Source organism: Gymnoscopelus braueri, assembly GCF_963280865.1.
Source record: "Gymnoscopelus braueri genome assembly, chromosome: 10".
Lineage (NCBI taxonomy): Eukaryota > Metazoa > Chordata > Actinopteri > Myctophiformes > Myctophidae > Gymnoscopelus > Gymnoscopelus braueri.
The window spans coordinates 603,799-622,404 of NC_137611.1; the positions used below are offsets into that span (position 1 = coordinate 603,799).

Below are 18,606 nucleotides of genomic sequence, written 5' to 3' on the forward strand. Positions count from 1 at the left end.
TGTCCTGTTAGACTGTAAACATTATGTTATTATTATTATTATAATGTTATAAATGCTTCTATGGTGGCTACTGTCCTGTTAGACTGTAAACATTATGTTATTATTATTATTATTATGTTATAAATGCTTCTATGGTGGCTACTGTCCTGTTAGACTGTAAACATTATGTTATTATTATTATTATTATGTTATAAATGCTTCTATGGTGGCTACTGTCCTGTTAGACTGTAAACATTATGTTATTATTATTATTATTATGTTATAAATGCTTCTATGGTGGCTACTGTCCTGTTAGACTGTAAACATTATGTTATTATTATTATTATTATGTTATAAATGCTTCTATGGTGGCTACTGTCCTGTTAGACTGTAAACATTATGTTATTATTATTATTATAATGTTATAAATGCTTCTATGGTGGCTACTGTCCTGTTAGACTGTAAACATTATGTTATTATTATTATTATTATGTTATAATTCTATGGTGGCTACTGTCCTGTTAGACTGTAAACATTATGTTATTATTATTATTATGTTATACATGCTTCTATGGTGGCTACTGTCCTGTTAGACTGTAAACATTATGTTATTATCATAATGTTATAAATGCTTCTATGGTGGCTACTGTCCTGTTAGACTGTAAACATTATGTTATTATTATTATTATGTTATACATGCTTCTATGGTGGCTACTGTCCTGTTAGACTGTAAACATTATGTTATTATTATTATTATTATGTTATAAATGCTTCTATGGTGGCTACTGTCCTGTTAGACTGTAAACATTATGTTATTATTATTATTATGTTATAAATGCTTCTATGGTGGTTACTGTCCTGTTAGACTGTAAACATTATGTTATTATTATTATCATAATGTTATAAATGCTTCTATGGTGGCTACTGTCCTGTTAGACTGTAAACATTATGTTATTATTATTATTATGTTATACATGCTTCTATGGTGGCTACTGTCCTGTTAGACTGTAAACATTATGTTATTATCATAATGTTATAAATGCTTCTATGGTGGCTACTGTCCTGTTAGACTGTAAACATTATGTTATTATTATAGGAAAAAAAATAATAATGTCATCACCTCCCCTCATCACCTCCTCCCCTTATCACCTCCTCCCCTTATCACCTCCTCCCCTTATCACCTCCTCACCTTATCACCTCCTCACCTCCTCACCTTATCATCTCCTCACCTTATCATCAACTCATCACCTCCTCACCTTATCATCTCCTCACCTCCTCACCTTATCATCTCCTCACCTTATCATCAACTCATCACCTCCTCACCTCCTCACTTTATCACCTCCTCACCTTATCACCTCCTCACCTCCTCCCCTCATCACCTCCTCACCTTACCACCTCCTCCCCTTATCACCTCCTCCCCTTATCACCTCCTCACCTCCTCCCCTTATCACCTCATCACCTTATCACCTCTCACCTTATCATCTCCTCACCTTATCATCAACTCATCACCTCCTCACCTCCTCACCTTATCACCTCCTCACCTTATCACCTCCTCACCTCCTCCCCTCATCACCTCCTCACCTTAACACCTCCTCACCTTATCACCTCCTCAGCTCCTCATCTCCTCATCTCCTCACCTTATCACCTCCTCACCTCATCACCTCCTCACCTCCTCACCTCCTCACCTCATCACCTTCTCCCCTCATCACCTCCTCACCTTATCACCTCCTCACCTCCTCACCTTAACACCTCATCACCTCATCACCTCATCACCTCCTCACCTTATCACCTCCTCACCTCCTCACCTTATCCAGCATTCTGTAGGGATCCTTCAAGTTGAAGATAAAGATGTCATCAGTACGGAACGTCTCCCTGAACTCATGTTGCTTGACCTGAAGGAGAGAAAGGGTTAATACTCCTTTAGGATGAGCAGAAGATCCTCGTCAATCTATCATCTATCTAACGATTCACATTTAGACAGAGTTAAAGCTGTAGTTCACATCCTCATCTCTTCAGCTCACATGTTCTCAGACATGTTTGTCTCAGATCCTCATGTGAATAACCAATAACCTCTTCCAATCCGGTTTCATCTCCTAACACAAACACCGTTCTCACTCACCCTAACCCTTAGTACACATTAGTATACATTAGTATACATTAGTACAGATTAGTATACATTAGTATACATTAGTACACATTGCACAGAGTGTCATTCCGTGCATAGACAACTGGAAAACCCCAAAGTCTGGCATAAACGTTGTGAAGCCCTGCCAGATCAGGCCGAGGGTCTGATGGGCAAATCGGAAAATCAATCAAGCCGAGAGTCTGATCACTGATGGAGGTGGGGTAAGGAGTCTAAAACATAGAGTCTGATCACTGATGGAGGTGGGGTAAGGAGTCTAAAACATAGAGTCTGATCACTGATGGAGGTGGGGTAAGGAGCCTAAAACATAGAGTCTGATCACTGATGGAGGTGGGGTAAGGAGCCTAAAACATAGTCTGATCACTGATGGAGGTGAGGTAAGGAGCCTAAAACATAGTCTGATCACTGATGGAGGTGGGGTAAGGAGTCTAAAACATAGAGTCTGATCACTGATGGAGGTGGGGTAAGGAGTCTAAAACATAGAGTATGATCACTGATGGAGGTGAGGTAAGGAGCCTAAAACATAGAGTCTGATCACTGATGGAGGTGAGGTAAGGAGCCTAAAACATAGAGTCTGATCACAGATGGAGGTGAGGTAAGGAGCCTAAAACATAGAGTCTGATCACTGATGGAGGTGAGGTAAGGAGCCTAAAACATAGAGTCTGATCACTGATGGAGGTGGGGTAAGGAGTCTAAAACATAGAGTCTGATCACTGATGGAGGTGGGGTAAGGAGTCTAAAACATAGAGTCTGATCACTGATGGAGGTGAGGTAAGGAGTCTAAAACATAGAGTCTGATCACTGATGGAGGTGGGGTAAGGAGTCTAAAACATAGAGTCTGATCACTGATGGAGGTGGGGTAAGGAGCCTAAAACATAGTCTGATCACTGATGGAGGTGGGGTAAGGAGCCTAAAACATAGTCTGATCACTGATGGAGGTGGGGTAAGGAGCCTAAAACATAGAGTCTGATCACTGATGGAGGTGGGGTAAGGAGCCTAAAACATAGAGTCTGATCACTGATGGAGGTGGGGTAAGGAGTCTAAAACATAGAGTCTGATCACTGATGGAGGTGGGGTAAGGAGCCTAAAACATAGTCTGATCACTGATGGAGGTGGGGTAAGGAGCCTAAAACATAGTCTGATCACTGATGGAGGTGGGGTAAGGAGCCTAAAACATAGTCTGATCACTGATGGAGGTGGGGTAAGGAGCCTAAAACATAGAGTCTGATCACTGATGGAGGTGGGGTAAGGAGCCTAAAACATAGTCTGATCACTGATGGAGGTGGGGTAAGGAGCCTAAAACATAGTCTGATCACTGATGGAGGTGGGGTAAGGAGCCTAAAACATAGAGTCTGATCACTGATGGAGGTGGGGTAAGGAGCCTAAAACATAGTCTGATCACTGATGGAGGTGGGGTAAGGAGTCTAAAACATAGAGTCTGATCACTGATGGAGGTGGGGTAAGGAGTCTAAAACATAGAGTCTGATCACTGATGGAGGTGGGGTAAGGAGCCTAAAACATAGAGTCTGATCACTGATGGAGGTGGGGTAAGGAGCCTAAAACATAGAGTCTGATCACTGATGGAGGTGAGGTAAGGAGCCTAAAACATAGAGTCTGATCACTGATGGAGGTGGGGTAAGGAGCCTAAAACATAGAGTCTGATCACTGATGGAGGTGAGGTAAGGAGCCTAAAACACAGCCAGAGCTCTGATCAACAGTCTGTGGCGTGTGGAGGCATGGGGAGTGATCCTGTGCTTGCGAATCACGGACGAACTTCAGAGCTTTTGTCAATTATAGTAGTAAGATATACAATTATAGAAGATAAGTATATAATAACCTATAATAATAAGTATATAATAATATATAATAATAAGTATATAATAATAAATAATAATAAGTACATTCAGTTTTCCTCGACCAGTAAAGGCGCTCACGGTGTCACATCCTGTAAATGCGTGTAACGCAACCAGATGTTTTCTCCCAAAGCAAGGCCTAGCTTGTGTATGTCCACAAACCATGTGTGGTTTTGTGTAGCACGCTTAGATAGGACAAGGGACGTGTTTCTGGAAGGCTAAACATAGAACCATTACAGGAGCCTTGTATCTGCTTCTTCTTGATTTGAAAATAGATCTGTAAGTTCAGTCTGGTTGTGTAAAAAAATAGATCTGTAAGTTCAGTCTGGTTGTGTATAAAATAGATCTGTAAGTTCAGTCTAGTTGTGTATAAAATAGATCTGTAAGTTCAGTCTAGTTGTGTATAAAATAGATCTGTAAGTTCAGTCTAGTTGTGTATAAAATAGATCTGTAAGTGCAGTCTGGTTGTGTATAAAATAGATCTGTAAGTGCAGTCTGGTTGTGTATAAAATAGATATGTAAGTGCAGTCTAGTTGTGTATAAAATAGATCTGTAAGTTCAGTCTAGTTGTGTATAAAATAGATCTGTAAGTGCAGTCTAGTTGTGTATACACACCTCAAAGCGGACACACTTCCTGCGTATGACGGACACCTCGTTGGATTGCAGCGGAGCCACTTCATGTTTGACGGTGAAGGCGATCTTCCTCAGCGTCTTGTACTTCTCAGGTAGTTCCTGTAGAGGGCAGTATAACACATTTCTACAGGTTGCTTCATGAGAGTCTTTTGATTGTGATAACTGGTACAAGTGACAGTATAAGAGGGCACTGAACGGTTGGTCATTTCTTTTGAAGCAGGTCAGTAGGTTTAGGGGGTGTGGCCTCTGCCCTTCTTATAACTGTGATATTCCCAAGCCCATATAGTTTGTCTTAAGTCAGGGACTGGACTGATAGGAGGAGGTTAAGTTATTAAGAGGCCTACGGATGGTGACCAGACTTAGACCAAACTCCCTGAAGGCTGCGGGCCTGCTAACGGGGTCGAGTTTTATAATAGACGCTTCTGTGTAGAACCCGTTCAAAGGGTCCCTGAGGTTCTGTGATCCCCTGTCTGTAATAACACGCTCCAACAAGGTTTGGACGCTTCTATCACCGTGAAACATGTGTGTGTTCGTGTGTTCGTGTGTGTTTGTGTGTGTGTGTGTGTGTGTGTGTGTGTGTGTGTGTGTGTTACTGAGCACACACCTCCAGCTGTGTGTAGACGCTCTCAGGGAGCTGCTGTCCGTAGGTCTTCAGAAGCTCTGCAGTGTGTTTGAGAGGTTTGAAGTGCTGCTCCTCGCTCACCTGTCTGTCCCTGATGGACATCAGGTGTCCCATGATGTCCACCAGCCCGGCGTAGTCCCCGTCCCCCACGGGGACAGACAGGCCCTGCATGGCGCCCTGCACGAACGCCGCCAGGTCCCGAACGCTGAGGAGAGACGTCATATAATTAAAATACAATAAAACAAATAAAGATGAAATATCATTCATTGTTGGGTTAGGGTTTATGGAGGTGATGTAGAGGGTCACTAGATTTCACACTCACTCCAGAGACACATTGCTGTTACTGTTCAGCAGACACCTCTAATCTCCCTATTTTTTGTTTTATTTAATTTCAAATGCATTCAGTACTTATGTTAACTTTATGAACTTAAATACAAACACATTGGACGTAAAAAAGACAATAGAATGTTAATACTAGTCATTAAGCTACTAATATAGACTGAAGTAATTAAAGCGGGTCATGTTTACATGTTATGAATCATAACAGCTGAAATCAATAATATAATCACTATTCTGATATTAACCTGAGGGCCTCATTAAGTGAAGGTGGGGGCCGCATGTGGCCCCTGGGCCGCCAGTTGCCCATGTATGGTTTATGGTTAGGGTCGGGGTTAGGGGTTAGGGTTAAGGTTAGGGTCGGGGTTAGGGGTTAGGGTTAAGGTTAGGGTAGACACAATGCGTTCTGACACATTGTGAGCTTGTAGATCAGCTATTTTCAGGAGATTTGTGTACATTTTATACATTTGCATGTGAAACGTTCTGCATAATGAGTACTTTCTACTTTTGGTACTGTAAGTACATTTTGATACCAATACTTTTACTCAAGTAAATGTTAAATTCCGGACTTTTACTTGTAACAGAGTATTTCTACATTGCAGTAAAAACATGGAGTACTTTTTCCACCACTGCTTATAATGAATAATCTGTCATATTTCCCATAATGACATCCTGTCTTTATAATGAATAATCTGTCATATTTCCATAATGACATCCTGTCTTTATAATGAATAATCTGTCATATTTCCCATAATGACATCCTGTCTTTATAATGAATAATCTGTCATATTTCCATAATGACATCCTGTCTTTATAATGAATAATCTGTCATATTATCCATAATGACATCCTGTCTTTATAATGAATAATCTGTCATATTTCCCATAATGACATCCTGTCTTTATAATGAATAATCTGTCATATTATCCATAATGACATCCTGTCTTTATAATGAATAATCTGTCATATTTCCATAATGACATCCTGTCTTTATAATTAATAATATGTCATATTATCCATAATGACATCCTGTCTTTATAATGAATAATCTGTCATATTTCCATAATGACATCCTGTCTTTATAATGAATAATCTGTCATATTTCCATAATGACATCCTGTCTTTATAATTAATAATATGTCATATTATCCATAATGACATCCTGTCTTTATAATGAATAATCTGTCATATTTCCATAATGACATCCTGTCTTTATAATGAATAATCTGTCATATTATCCATAATGACATCCTGTCTTTATAATGAATAATCTGTCATATTTCCATAATGACATCCTGTCTTTATAATGAATAATCTGTCATATTATCCATAATGACATCCTGTCTTTATAATGAATAATCTGTCATATTATCCATAATGACATCCTGTCTTTATAATGAATAATCTGTCATATTTCCCATAATGACATCCTGTCTTTATAATGAATAATCTGTCATATTATCCATAATGACATCCTGTCTTTATAATGAATAATCTGTCATATTTCCATAATGACATCCTGTCTTTATAATTAATAATATGTCATATTATCCATAATGACATCCTGTCTTTATAATGAATAATCTGTCATATTATCCATAATGACATCCTGTCTTTATAATGAATAATCTGTCATATTATCCATAATGACATCCTGTCTTTATAATGAATAATCTGTCATATTTCCATAATGACATCCTGTCTTTATAATTAATAATATGTCATATTATCCATAATGACATCCTGTCTTTATAATGAATAATCTGTCATATTTCCATAATGACATCCTGTCTTTATAATGAATAATCTGTCATATTATCCATAATGACATCCTGTCTTTATAATGAATAATCTGTCATATTTCCATAATGACATCCTGTCTTTATAATTAATAATATGTCATATTATCCATAATGACATCCTGTCTTTATAATGAATAATCTGTCATATTATCCATAATGACATCCTGTCTTTATAATGAATAATCTGTCATATTTCCCATAATGACATCCTGTCTTTATAATGAATAATCTGTCATATTATCCATAATGACATCCTGTCTTTATAATGAATAATCTGTCATATTTCCCATAATGACATCCTGTCTTTATAATGAATAATCTGTCATATTTCCATAATGACATCCTGTCTTTATAATGAATAATCTGTCATATTTCCATAATGACATCCTGTCTTTATAATGAATAATCTGTCATATTTCCATAATGACATCCTGTCTTTATAATGAATAATCTGTCATATTTCCCATAATGACATCCTGTCTTTATAATGAATAATCTGTCATATTTCCATAATGACATCCTGTCTTTATAATGAATAATCTGTCATATTTCCATAATGACATCCTGTCTTTATAATGAATAATCTGTCATATTTCCATAATGACATCCTGTCTTTATAATGAATAATCTGTCATATTTCCCATAATGACATCCTGTCTTTCAGCTCCACAGAGACTGTTTACAACTGCTCTGTGCTCAGTGTGAATGCAGCGTGATGGGGGTCCCTGGGACAAGATCTGGTCAAATGGTCAATCTCTGGCCTAATAGGTATCGATTTGGGGGTCCTGACATGAGCATGTTTGAGAACCACTGTGATAATCCATGCACACATGCATGCATGTGTGCATGGATTGCGTGCGTGCGTGCGTGCGTGCGTGCGTGCGTGCGTGCGTGCGTGCGTGCGTGCGTGCGTGCACCTCTCATTAACATGGTTGAGTAGATGCTCTTTGAACATCCAGCTCCATCTCTTGATGACGTTCATCAGAGTGACTTTAAAGGGTTTGACGTCCAGCTGTAACCAACCACTGAACACCCTCCTCTCCTCCAGCTTACTGACACGCCCATACAGAGACTCAAACAGGTTGATCTGAGAGAGACAGACAGGTACAGCGAGTCAGACAGGTTGATCTGAGAGAGAGACAGACAGGTACAGAGAGAGAGACAGGTACAGAGACTCAAACAGGTTGATCTGAGAGAGAGAGACAGGTACAGCGAGTCAGAGAGGTACAGAGAGTCAGACAGGTTGATCTGAGAGAGAGAGACAGGTTTAGAGAGTCAGTCAGGTTGATCTGAGAGAGAGAGACAGGTACAGAGACTCAAACAGGTTGATCTGAGAGAGAGACAGACAGGTACAGAGAGTCAGACAGGTTGATCTGAGAGAGAGACAGACAGGTACAGCGAGTCAGACAGGTTTAGAGAGTCAGTCAGGTTGATCTGAGAGACAGACAGACACATCAAGGGTGTGAGCACGACTCCAACTCGTTTCATCAATACTAAACCTTCTTACCGGCTGCACGGTCTGGAAAAGTAACTTTACAATAAATCTCAGTAAGAGAATACCAGCACAGGGAACAGTCCTTTTAAGGCACTATATATTTATCCAGAAGGCATGGTACGCTGCAGAGCAGACAACAACGTACGCTTTTCGGCATCAAGCCCTCATCAGCGTTGTGTTCTGCGGGGAACAGAAGTGTCCTATTTATAGTGTCTGTAGGAAAGACAACTTCCCCTGTCTGTGTACAGACCAACAACTACCAACCAACTCGTACACAAAGCACAGTCATAAGACAAATTCATTACATTACACACATCAGAGTCTTTGAAGTCTTTGAATACTATTAAGTAAAGCTAATCTGAGTCTGTTCTAATATAGGGGTTCAAGTAAAGTAGTAAAGTAGTAAAGTAGTAAAGTAGTAAAAGTAGTAAAGTAGTAAAGTAGTAAAGTAGTAAAGTAGTAAAGCATAACCATATTAATTCACAAAAATAATGCACAATCGTCTGAGTCCTCACAAAGGGGGGTAAAGTATACACTTAGCAAGACAGAACAAAGAAAGAAAGCAGTGCTTAAGGTCAATATGGTATATAATATAAAATATAATATACTGCATGTGTCCCTTATCCAGTCCTTCTGTTATATGAAGTCAAATCATATGACTTCCACTAAATAGTTTTACAATGACAAAAAAATAAAATAAAACAATGCAAGAACAAAATAACGTGCAAAAGTAGCTGCAATCGGGCTCACTCTTTGATAGGAAGACAGAATAAGACACATATTAAAACTAGACAACATTAGGCCTTTTGACTGTTTAACTATGATACAGACAGACAGACAGACAGACAGACAGACAGACAGACAGACCTGTTCTTTGAAGTTGTCCAGAGTGGGCGGGTTCTTCTTCAGTTCGTAGTCTGCATAAAGCTCCGCCTCCTCAGTACTCAGAACATGACCGTACAGCAGGAACTGTCTCATGAACTCTGACCTTAAACACACAACACAACACAACACAACACAACACAACACAACACAACACAACACAACACAACACATTTATAATGTCATTTATCAGACGCTCTTTATCCAGAGTGAATTACAATAAACATGGTAAAAATATACATAGAATACAGAGACAGTGTAGTGTCTCAGTAAACTATAGGATCATAGAATACAGAGACAGTGTAGTGTCTCAGTAAACTATAGGATCATAGAATACAGAGACAGTGTAGTGTCTCAGTAAACTATAGGATCATAGAATACAGAGACAGTGTAGTGTCTCAGTAAACTATAGGATCGTAGAATACAGAGACAGTGTAGTGTCTCAGTAAACTATAGGATCATAGAATACAGAGACAGTGTAGTGTCTCAGTAAACTATAGGATCATAGAATACAGAGACAGTGTAGTGTCTCAGTAAACTATAGGATCATAGAATACAGAGACAGTGTAGTGTCTCAGTAAATTATAGGATCATAGAATACAGAGAGACAGTGTAGTGTCTCACTAAACTATAGGATCATAGAATACAGAGAGACAGTGTAGTGTCTCAGTAAACTATGGGATCATAGAATACAGAGAGACAGTGTAGTGTCTCAGTAAATTATAGGATCATAGAATACAGAGAGACAGTGTAGTGTCTCACTAAACTATAGGATCATAGAATACAGAGAGACAGTGTAGTGTCTCAGTAAACTATGGGATCATAGAATACAGATGGACAGTGTGGTGTCTCAGTAAACTATAGGATCATAGAATACAGAGAGACAGTGTAGTGTCTCAGTAAACTATAGGATCATAGAATACAGAGACAGTGTAGTGTCTCAGTAAACTATAGGATCATAGAATACAGAGAGACAGTGTAGTGTCTCAGTAAACTATAGGATCGTAGAATACAGAGACAGTGTAGTGTCTCAGTAAACTATAGGATCATAGAATACAGAGACAGTGTAGTGTCTCAGTAAACTATAGGATCATAGAATACAGAGAGACAGTGTAGTGTCTCAGTAAACTATAGGATCATAGAATACAGAGACAGTGTAGTGTCTCAGTAAACTATAGGATCATAGAATACAGAGACAGTGTAGTGTCTCAGTAAACTATAGGATCATAGAATACAGAGAGACAGTGTAGTGTCTCAGTAAACTATAGGATCGTAGAATACAGAGACAGTGTAGTGTCTCAGTAAACTATAGGATCATAGAATACAGAGAGACAGTGTAGTGTCTCAGTAAACTATAGGACCATAGAATACAGAGAGACAGTGTAGTGTCTCAGTAAACTATAGGATCATAGAATACAGAGACAGTGTAGTGTCTCAGTAAACTATAGGATCATAGAATACAGAGAGACAGTGTAGTGTCTCAGTAAACTATAGGATCATAGAATACAGAGACAGTGTAGTGTCTCAGTAAACTATAGGATCATAGAATACAGAGAGACAGTGTAGTGTCTCAGTAAACTATAGGATCATAGAATACAGAGAGACAGTGTAGTGTCTCAGTAAACTATAGGATCATAGAATACAGAGACAGTGTAGTGTCTCAGTAAACTATAGGATCATAGAATACAGAGAGACAGTGTAGTGTCTCAGTAAACTATAGGATCATAGAATACAGAGAGACAGTGTAGTGTCTCAGTAAATTATAGGATCATAGAATACAGAGAGACAGTGTAGTGTCTCACTAAACTATAGGATCATAGAATACAGAGAGACAGTGTAGTGTCTCAGTAAACTATAGGATCATAGAATACAGATAGACAGTGTAGTGTCTCAGTAAACTATAGGATCATAGAATACAGATAGACAGTGTAGTGTCTCAGTAAACTATAGGATCATAGAATACAGAGACAGTGTAGTGTCTCACTAAACTATAGGATCATAGAATACAGAGAGACAGTGTAGTGTCTCAGTAAACTATAGGATCATAGAATACAGAGACAGTGTAGTGTCTCAGTAAACTATAGGATCATAGAATACAGAGACAGTGTAGTGTCTCAGTAAACTATAGGATCATAGAATACAGAGACAGTGTAGTGTCTCAGTAAACTATAGGATCATAGAATACAGAGACAGTGTAGTGTCTCAGTAAACTATGGAGCGTTGTCCAGGATGTTTTAGAGAAGAGAGAAGAGTCTAGGACGTGTGGAGCGTTGTCCAGGGTGTTTTAGAGAAGAGAGAAGAGTCTAGGACGTGTGGAGCGTTGTCCAGGATGTTTTAGAGAAGAGAGAAGAGTCTAGGACGTGTGGAGCGTTGTCCAGAGTGTTTTAGAGAAGAGAGAAGAGTCTAGGACGTGTGGAGCGTTGTCCAGAGTGTTTTAGAGAAGAGAGAAGAGTCTAGGATGTGTGGAGCGTTGTCCAGGGTGTTTTAGAGAAGGGAGAAGAGTCTAGGACGTGTGGAGCGTTGTCCAGGGTGTTTTAGAGAAGAGAGAAGAGTCTAGGACGTGTGGAGCGTTGTCCAGAGTGTTTTAGAGAAGAGAGAAGAGTCTAGGACGTGTGGAGCGTTGTCCAGGGTGTTTTAGAGAAGAGAGAAGAGTCTAGGACGTGTGGAGCGTTGTCCAGGGTGTTTTAGAGAAGAGAGAAGAGTCTAGGACGTGTGGAGCGTTGTCCAGGGTGTTTTAGAGAAGTGAGAAGAGTCTAGGACGTGTGGAGCGTTGTCCAGGATGTTTTAGAGAAGAGAGAAGAGTCTAGGACGTGTGGAGCGTTGTCCAGGGTGTTTTAGAGAAGAGAGAAGAGTCTAGGATGTGTGGATAAAATGACAATTGAAGGACTTTTAAGACCTTTTTTACTCTGTTTGACCAGAATGGAACAGAGGAAGTAAGGAAGAGGCCCAAATTCTTTACAATATAGATGAAAAAAGAACAGAACTAATATGAAGAACAGAAGTGTTCTGCTGACCTGTCATCGGTCCAGAGATAGCGGTAGCTGTCCAGCGAGCTCTGGTATTCCTTCACCTGAAAACCAACATTACAACCTAATAAATGTATTGCTCACTTTATGTTCACTAACATATTTTCAAGAGGAACTGCAGTGGGGGGGGGGCGCCAAATCTTTGTGATAGAGACTTAATTTTATTGTCTCCGCCAGGCCGAAAGGCATGGCGAGAGAGTATGTTTTTCCCCCTGTCCGTCCGTCCGTCTGTCTGTGTGTCCGTCTGTCACCAGCTAATCTCCAGCACCGTTGGCTTGATCGCAGCGAAACTGTGCACACACACTCTCTGGATGCCAATTCAGAACCTCTGCCCCAAATTTTTCTCATGGGCCTTTTATAGCGCCACCAGCCAAAAAACACGCATATCGGTACACACTGTCTCTATAGTCATTAAACAAAAAGTGTCTTACAGATTTCTCATATTCCATCCTGATTGACGAAAAATGTCTTCCAAGGTTTGCAGGAGTGCTCCATTTTGAACAAAATGCCTCAAATCATGAACACAGCATGCAATTTCCGTCAAGTTTTGCACGCACATTCCCATTAGGCAGAGGAAGAAATACCATTTGACATTTTTCAAATCAGCCTCATGGTGGCGCTATAACAGGCCGATTTGTGTTTTTACCAACTGTATAACTGCACCGATCTGTGTAAAACTTTGTATGCACACTCCCTAGAGGTCAAGGAAAAACCTTTGCCCTGCATTTTTCACATCTGCCTTTTATAGCGCCACCAGGAGGCCGACTTATGTACAACACATTATTTTATACTACAACTTCCAATTTTATCCAAATTTCACACAAATCGGTACACATGATCTCTATAGTCATGTGATCAAGACTGATGTGTTTGATTTTTCATATTCCATCCTGATTGGCTAAGATTGGCATCTAAAGTTTGCATTATTGGCTTGTTTTGAATAAAATTCCGCAAATCATGAACGCACGTCCGATTGCGGTCAAACTTTGCACGCACATTCACACTATGTTGAGGAACAAATGCTACCCTTTTAACATTGGCCTGTTATAGCGCCACCAGCAGGTCTAATTTAGCAAAACAAACGTTTTCAACAAAATGCCTCAAATCATGAATTCAGTGTCCGATTGTCGTGCAAGGCCTAAGAAGAAATGGCACCCTTTTCACATTGGCCTATTATAGCGCCACCAGGAGGCCACAATAACCTACCTGACCTGGCGGAGACCTGTGCTCCGAGGAGCACTTTTTCTAGTTTATTATTACATGAACCACTTGAACCCTCACATCCCTATTCAGGGGGGAACATTAGCCGAAAATAGCCGATCTACAAGCTCACAGCGCGTAGCAGATCGGCTATTTTCAGCAGAGAGGTTTGGTGTACAATACAGAGCCAGAGGTCAAGTTTACAAAGTATTGAGGGTTTAAGTCATTAAATGTCAGAAAACACACGTTTAACATGAATCCAACAGTGGGGGTCCCTGCTTCATCTCTCTCTCAGCTAAGGGGTCCCTGCTTCATCTCCCTCTCTGCTAAGGGGTCCCTGCTTCATCTCCCTCTCAGCTAAGGGGTCCCTGCTTCATCTCCCTCTCTGCTAAGGGGTCCCTGATTCATCTCCCTCTCAGCTAAGGGGTCCCTGCTTCATCTCTCTCTCAGATAAGGGGTCCCTGCTTCATCTCTCTCTCAGATAAGGGGTCCCTGCTTCATCTCTCTCTCTGCTAAGGGGTCCCTGTTTCATCTCCCTCTCAGCTAAGGGGTCCCTGCTTCATCTCCCTCTCAGCTAAGGGGTCCCTGTTTCATCTCTCTCTCAGCTAAGGGGTCCCTGCTTCATCTCCCTCTCTGCTAAGGGGTCCCTGCTTCATTTCTGTCTCTCTGCTAAGGGGTCCCTGCTTCATCTCTCTCTCTCTGCTAAGGGGTCCCTGCTTCATCTCTGTCTCTCTGCTAAGGGGTCCCTGCTTCATCTCTGTCTCTCTGCTAAGGGGTCCCTGCTTCATCTCTGTCTCTCAGCTAAGGGGTCCCTGTTTCATCTCTCTCTCAGCTAAGGGGTCCCTGCTTCATCTCCCTCTCAGCTAAGGGGTCCCTGCTTCATCTCTGTCTCTCTGCTAAGGGGTCCCTGCTTCATCTCCCTCTCAGCTAAGGGGTCCCTGCTTCATCTCTGTCTCTCTGCTAAGGGGTCCCTGCTTCATCTCTGTCTCTCTGCTAAGGGGTCCCTGCTTCATCTCTCTCTCTCTCTCTGCTAAGGGGTCCCTGCTTCATCTCTCTCTCTCTCTAAGGGGTCCCTGCTTCATCTCTCTCTCAGCTAAGGGGTCCCTGCTTCATCTCTCTCTCTCTCTCTCTCTAAGGGGTCCCTGCTTCATCCCTCTCTCTGCTAAGGGGTCCCTGCTTCATCTCTCTCTCTCTCTCTAAGGGGTCCCTGCTTCATCTCTCTCTCAGCTAAGGGGTCCCTGCTTCATCTCTATCTCAGCTAAGGGGTCCCTGCTTCATCTCTATCTCAGCTAAGGGGTCCCTGTTTCATCTCCCTCTCTGCTAAGGGGTCCCTGTTTCATCTCTCTCTCTCTGCTAACGGGTCCCTGCTTCATCTCTCTCTCAGCTAAGGGGTCCCTGCTTCATCTCTCTCTCTCTCTAAGGGGTCCCTGCTTCATCTCATCTTCACCTGCCAGCTCAGGTCCCTGCTTCATCTCTGTCTCTCAGCTAAGGGGTCCCTGTTTCATCTCTCTCTCAGCTAAGGGGTCCCTGCTTCATCTCCCTCTCAGCTAAGGGGTCCCTGCTTCATCTCTGTCTCTCTGCTAAGGGGTCCCTGCTTCATCTCTGTCTCTCTGCTAAGGGGTCCCTGCTTCATCTCTCTCTCAGCTAAGGGGTCCCTGCTTCATCTCTGTCTCTCTGCTAAGGGGTCCCTGCTTCATCTCTCTCTCTCTCTGCTAAGGGGTCCCTGCTTCATCTCTCTCTCTCTCTAAGGGGTCCCTGCTTCATCTCTCTCTCAGCTAAGGGGTCCCTGCTTCATCTCTCTCTCTCTCTCTCTCTAAGGGGTCCCTGCTTCATCTCTCTCTCTGCTAAGGGGTCCCTGCTTCATCTCTCTCTCTCTCTCTAAGGGGTCCCTGCTTCATCTCTCTCTCAGCTAAGGGGTCCCTGCTTCATCTCTATCTCAGCTAAGGGGTCCCTGCTTCATCTCTATCTCAGCTAAGGGGTCCCTGTTTCATCTCCCTCTCTGCTAAGGGGTCCCTGTTTCATCTCTCTCTCTCTGCTAAGGGGTCCCTGCTTCATCTCTCTCTCAGCTAAGGGGTCCCTGCTTCATCTCTCTCTCAGCTAAGGGGTCCATGGGCTGAAAATGTAGTAGAATTAACAATGCAAAACAAACAAACTAAATAGAATTTCAGGGAAAATCATTGTTTAATTTCTTTTTTTTTTAAATCTGAAAATAGTTTGTTTTGAAAATATAATAATTCTAGTTTTCGACACAAAAGTACAAATTAGGCTGAAGCACAAAGAGGAGAATGTGAACCAACACTCACCTTAGCGATGGCGATGCGCGCGCGTGAGCGGATGATGTGGCACAGATCTGCCAGCTCAGCCATCTCATTGATGTCCGACTTGGAAACGAGGAAGAACAACGTTGTGTTTATTATAATCAGCTACAGTATTATCATGTTCATATAAAACTCCTCACAAAAAGTTAGGAAACTGAAAAGTAACTAAGTACATTTACTCAAGGACTATACTTAAGCACAATTTTGAGGTACTTCTACGCCACTACATCTCTGAGGAAAATATTGTGCTTTTACTCCTCTACAATTATTTGAAAACTTTAGTTACTAGTTACTTTGCAGATATAAATGAGTATATTATAAAACATACATTAACCACTTTAGCCCTATGTTATACATAGGCTACTTGAAAATAGCCGATCTACAAGCTCACAACGCGTCGTGATGCAGATCTGCTATTTTCAATCATTTTAGCACTTTTACTGCACTTTTATCGTACTTTTACTCAAGTAAATTTTGAATTCCGGACTTTGACTTGTAACAGAGTATTTCTACATTGCAGTATTGATACTTTACTTTTTAGTTTTTTTTTCCCCTCCTCACCTGGTAGTCGTCCATCTGCTTGTGTTTGGCCACCCTGGGTATGTAGGAGGCCATGCTGCAGATGTCCGTCACCATGTGGTCCACGCTGTCGTAGAAGTTGCCTTCGCGGCTGGGGTCCAGCGAGGGGTCAAAGGTCATCTCCTTGCCGTTGAGGACCAGCTGAACCTCGAACAGCGGCGAGACGCTGCCTCCGGTGTTCTCCACAAAGTACTGCAGCGAGCAACGCACCGCCCCCTGCAGGCTGACCAGCACCATGCGGTCTATGTGCTCCGTGTAGCAACGCCACTCTGGGCCCTCAGGGGCCGAGACGCCCAGCAGAGACTGGTTCTCCTGGAGGAGAGGGAGAGAGGGGGGGGGGGGGGGGGGGTCAGTCCAGTGGTTCTCACACCTTTCAGTCAATTCAATTCAATTCAATTCAAAGGGCTTTATTGGCATGAGAAAACATACGTTTACATTGCCAAAGCAGAAAGCATAATACAACAATACAGCAATACAATCAAAACAAAAAATATGTACATTTGAAAGTCAGAATCTTCAATAGATCAATTTCTATGTACCAAGATCAGTGGGTGCAGGTATAGTGCAGGGATATACATTCATACACTTTCAGTCACACCTTTCAGTCACACCTTTCAGGGCACAGGGACCCCCCTAAATAATCATATGTGAACTGGGGACCCCTCAAAATAATCCTGTGTGAACTGGGGACCCCCCAAAATAATGATATGTGAACTGGGGACCCCCCAAAATAATGATATGTGAACTGGGGACCCCCCAAAATAATTATATGTGAACTGGGGACCCCCAAAAAGTGTAGGAGTTGAGACATTACATTCGGATATATCAACTTTGGTCAATCTAAATGTCACTCTGAGGCGTTGTGAGCAGATCATCTATTTTCACAATGTTTGCATCTTTCTTACGTAATATTTGGCCAATTTTACTCAAGAGCATTATTTAAAAAGGTCTTAAAAGTCATTAAATTGTAACTTTATAAATGTGCAGATAGACTGTATCCACTTATACTGTATGTTGGTTTGTTTACTGAGTGAGAAAACTATGTTGCACATTAAGCTGATCATCTGGGGACCCCCATGGTGGTGCCGACCCCTAGTTTGGGCACCAATGCTCTAGGTTGCCGCAGTAATACAGTATACTTTGATAACATTTGTAATTCATGGATATCACTTCAGTTTAAACATTTAGACCCTCAGTCTCTCAAATATCAGATCTACAAGCTTGTAGATGGGCTCTGTTTGGTGAATGATCCCCTCAGAATAGGGGGATCAACAAGGTTTAAGTGGTTAAAGGTTCTCAAATCCTCCAGGCCTGGCTACAGGTGGCTGGCTACAGGTACGGGACAGTACGGGACAGTTAAACCATTTAACCGGAATGTGCGGCACCAACCGCTTAAGCCCCGCCGAGCATGTTTAGCCTGTGTAATGATGATTCTGTGTTCTCTAACATTACACCATGTTTAGCCTGTGTAATGATGATTCTGTGTTCTCTAACATTACACCATGTTTAACCTGTGTAATGATGATTCTGTGTTCTCTAACATTACACCATGTTTAGCCTGTGTAATGATGACTCTGTGTTCTCTAACATTACACCATGTTTAACCTGTGTAATGATGATTCTGTGTTCTCTAACATTACACCATGTTTAGCCTGTGTAATGATGATTCTGTGTTCTCTAACATTACACCATGTTTAGCCTGTGTAATGATGATTCTGTGTTCTCTAACATTACACCA

General features: G+C 41.3%; 1 protein-coding gene across 1 annotated transcript in view; it reads right to left on the bottom strand.

The window, feature by feature from the left end:
* The window catches only part of dnah9l (dynein, axonemal, heavy polypeptide 9 like), a gene marked incomplete at both ends in the record, with an annotated part of 232,995 nt that overhangs the window by 181,717 nt on the left and 32,672 nt on the right, over window positions 1-18,606 (bottom strand). Inside the window, 8 exons of the mRNA XM_080438924.1 lie at window positions 1,785-1,871; window positions 4,591-4,707; window positions 5,213-5,435; window positions 8,286-8,455; window positions 9,731-9,851; window positions 12,760-12,815; window positions 16,275-16,352; window positions 16,851-17,180. Of these exons, the coding sequence (XP_080295050.1) occupies window positions 1,785-1,871; window positions 4,591-4,707; window positions 5,213-5,435; window positions 8,286-8,455; window positions 9,731-9,851; window positions 12,760-12,815; window positions 16,275-16,352; window positions 16,851-17,180 (1,182 nt within the window). The remainder of the gene's footprint in view (window positions 1-1,784; window positions 1,872-4,590; window positions 4,708-5,212; window positions 5,436-8,285; window positions 8,456-9,730; window positions 9,852-12,759; window positions 12,816-16,274; window positions 16,353-16,850; window positions 17,181-18,606) is intronic.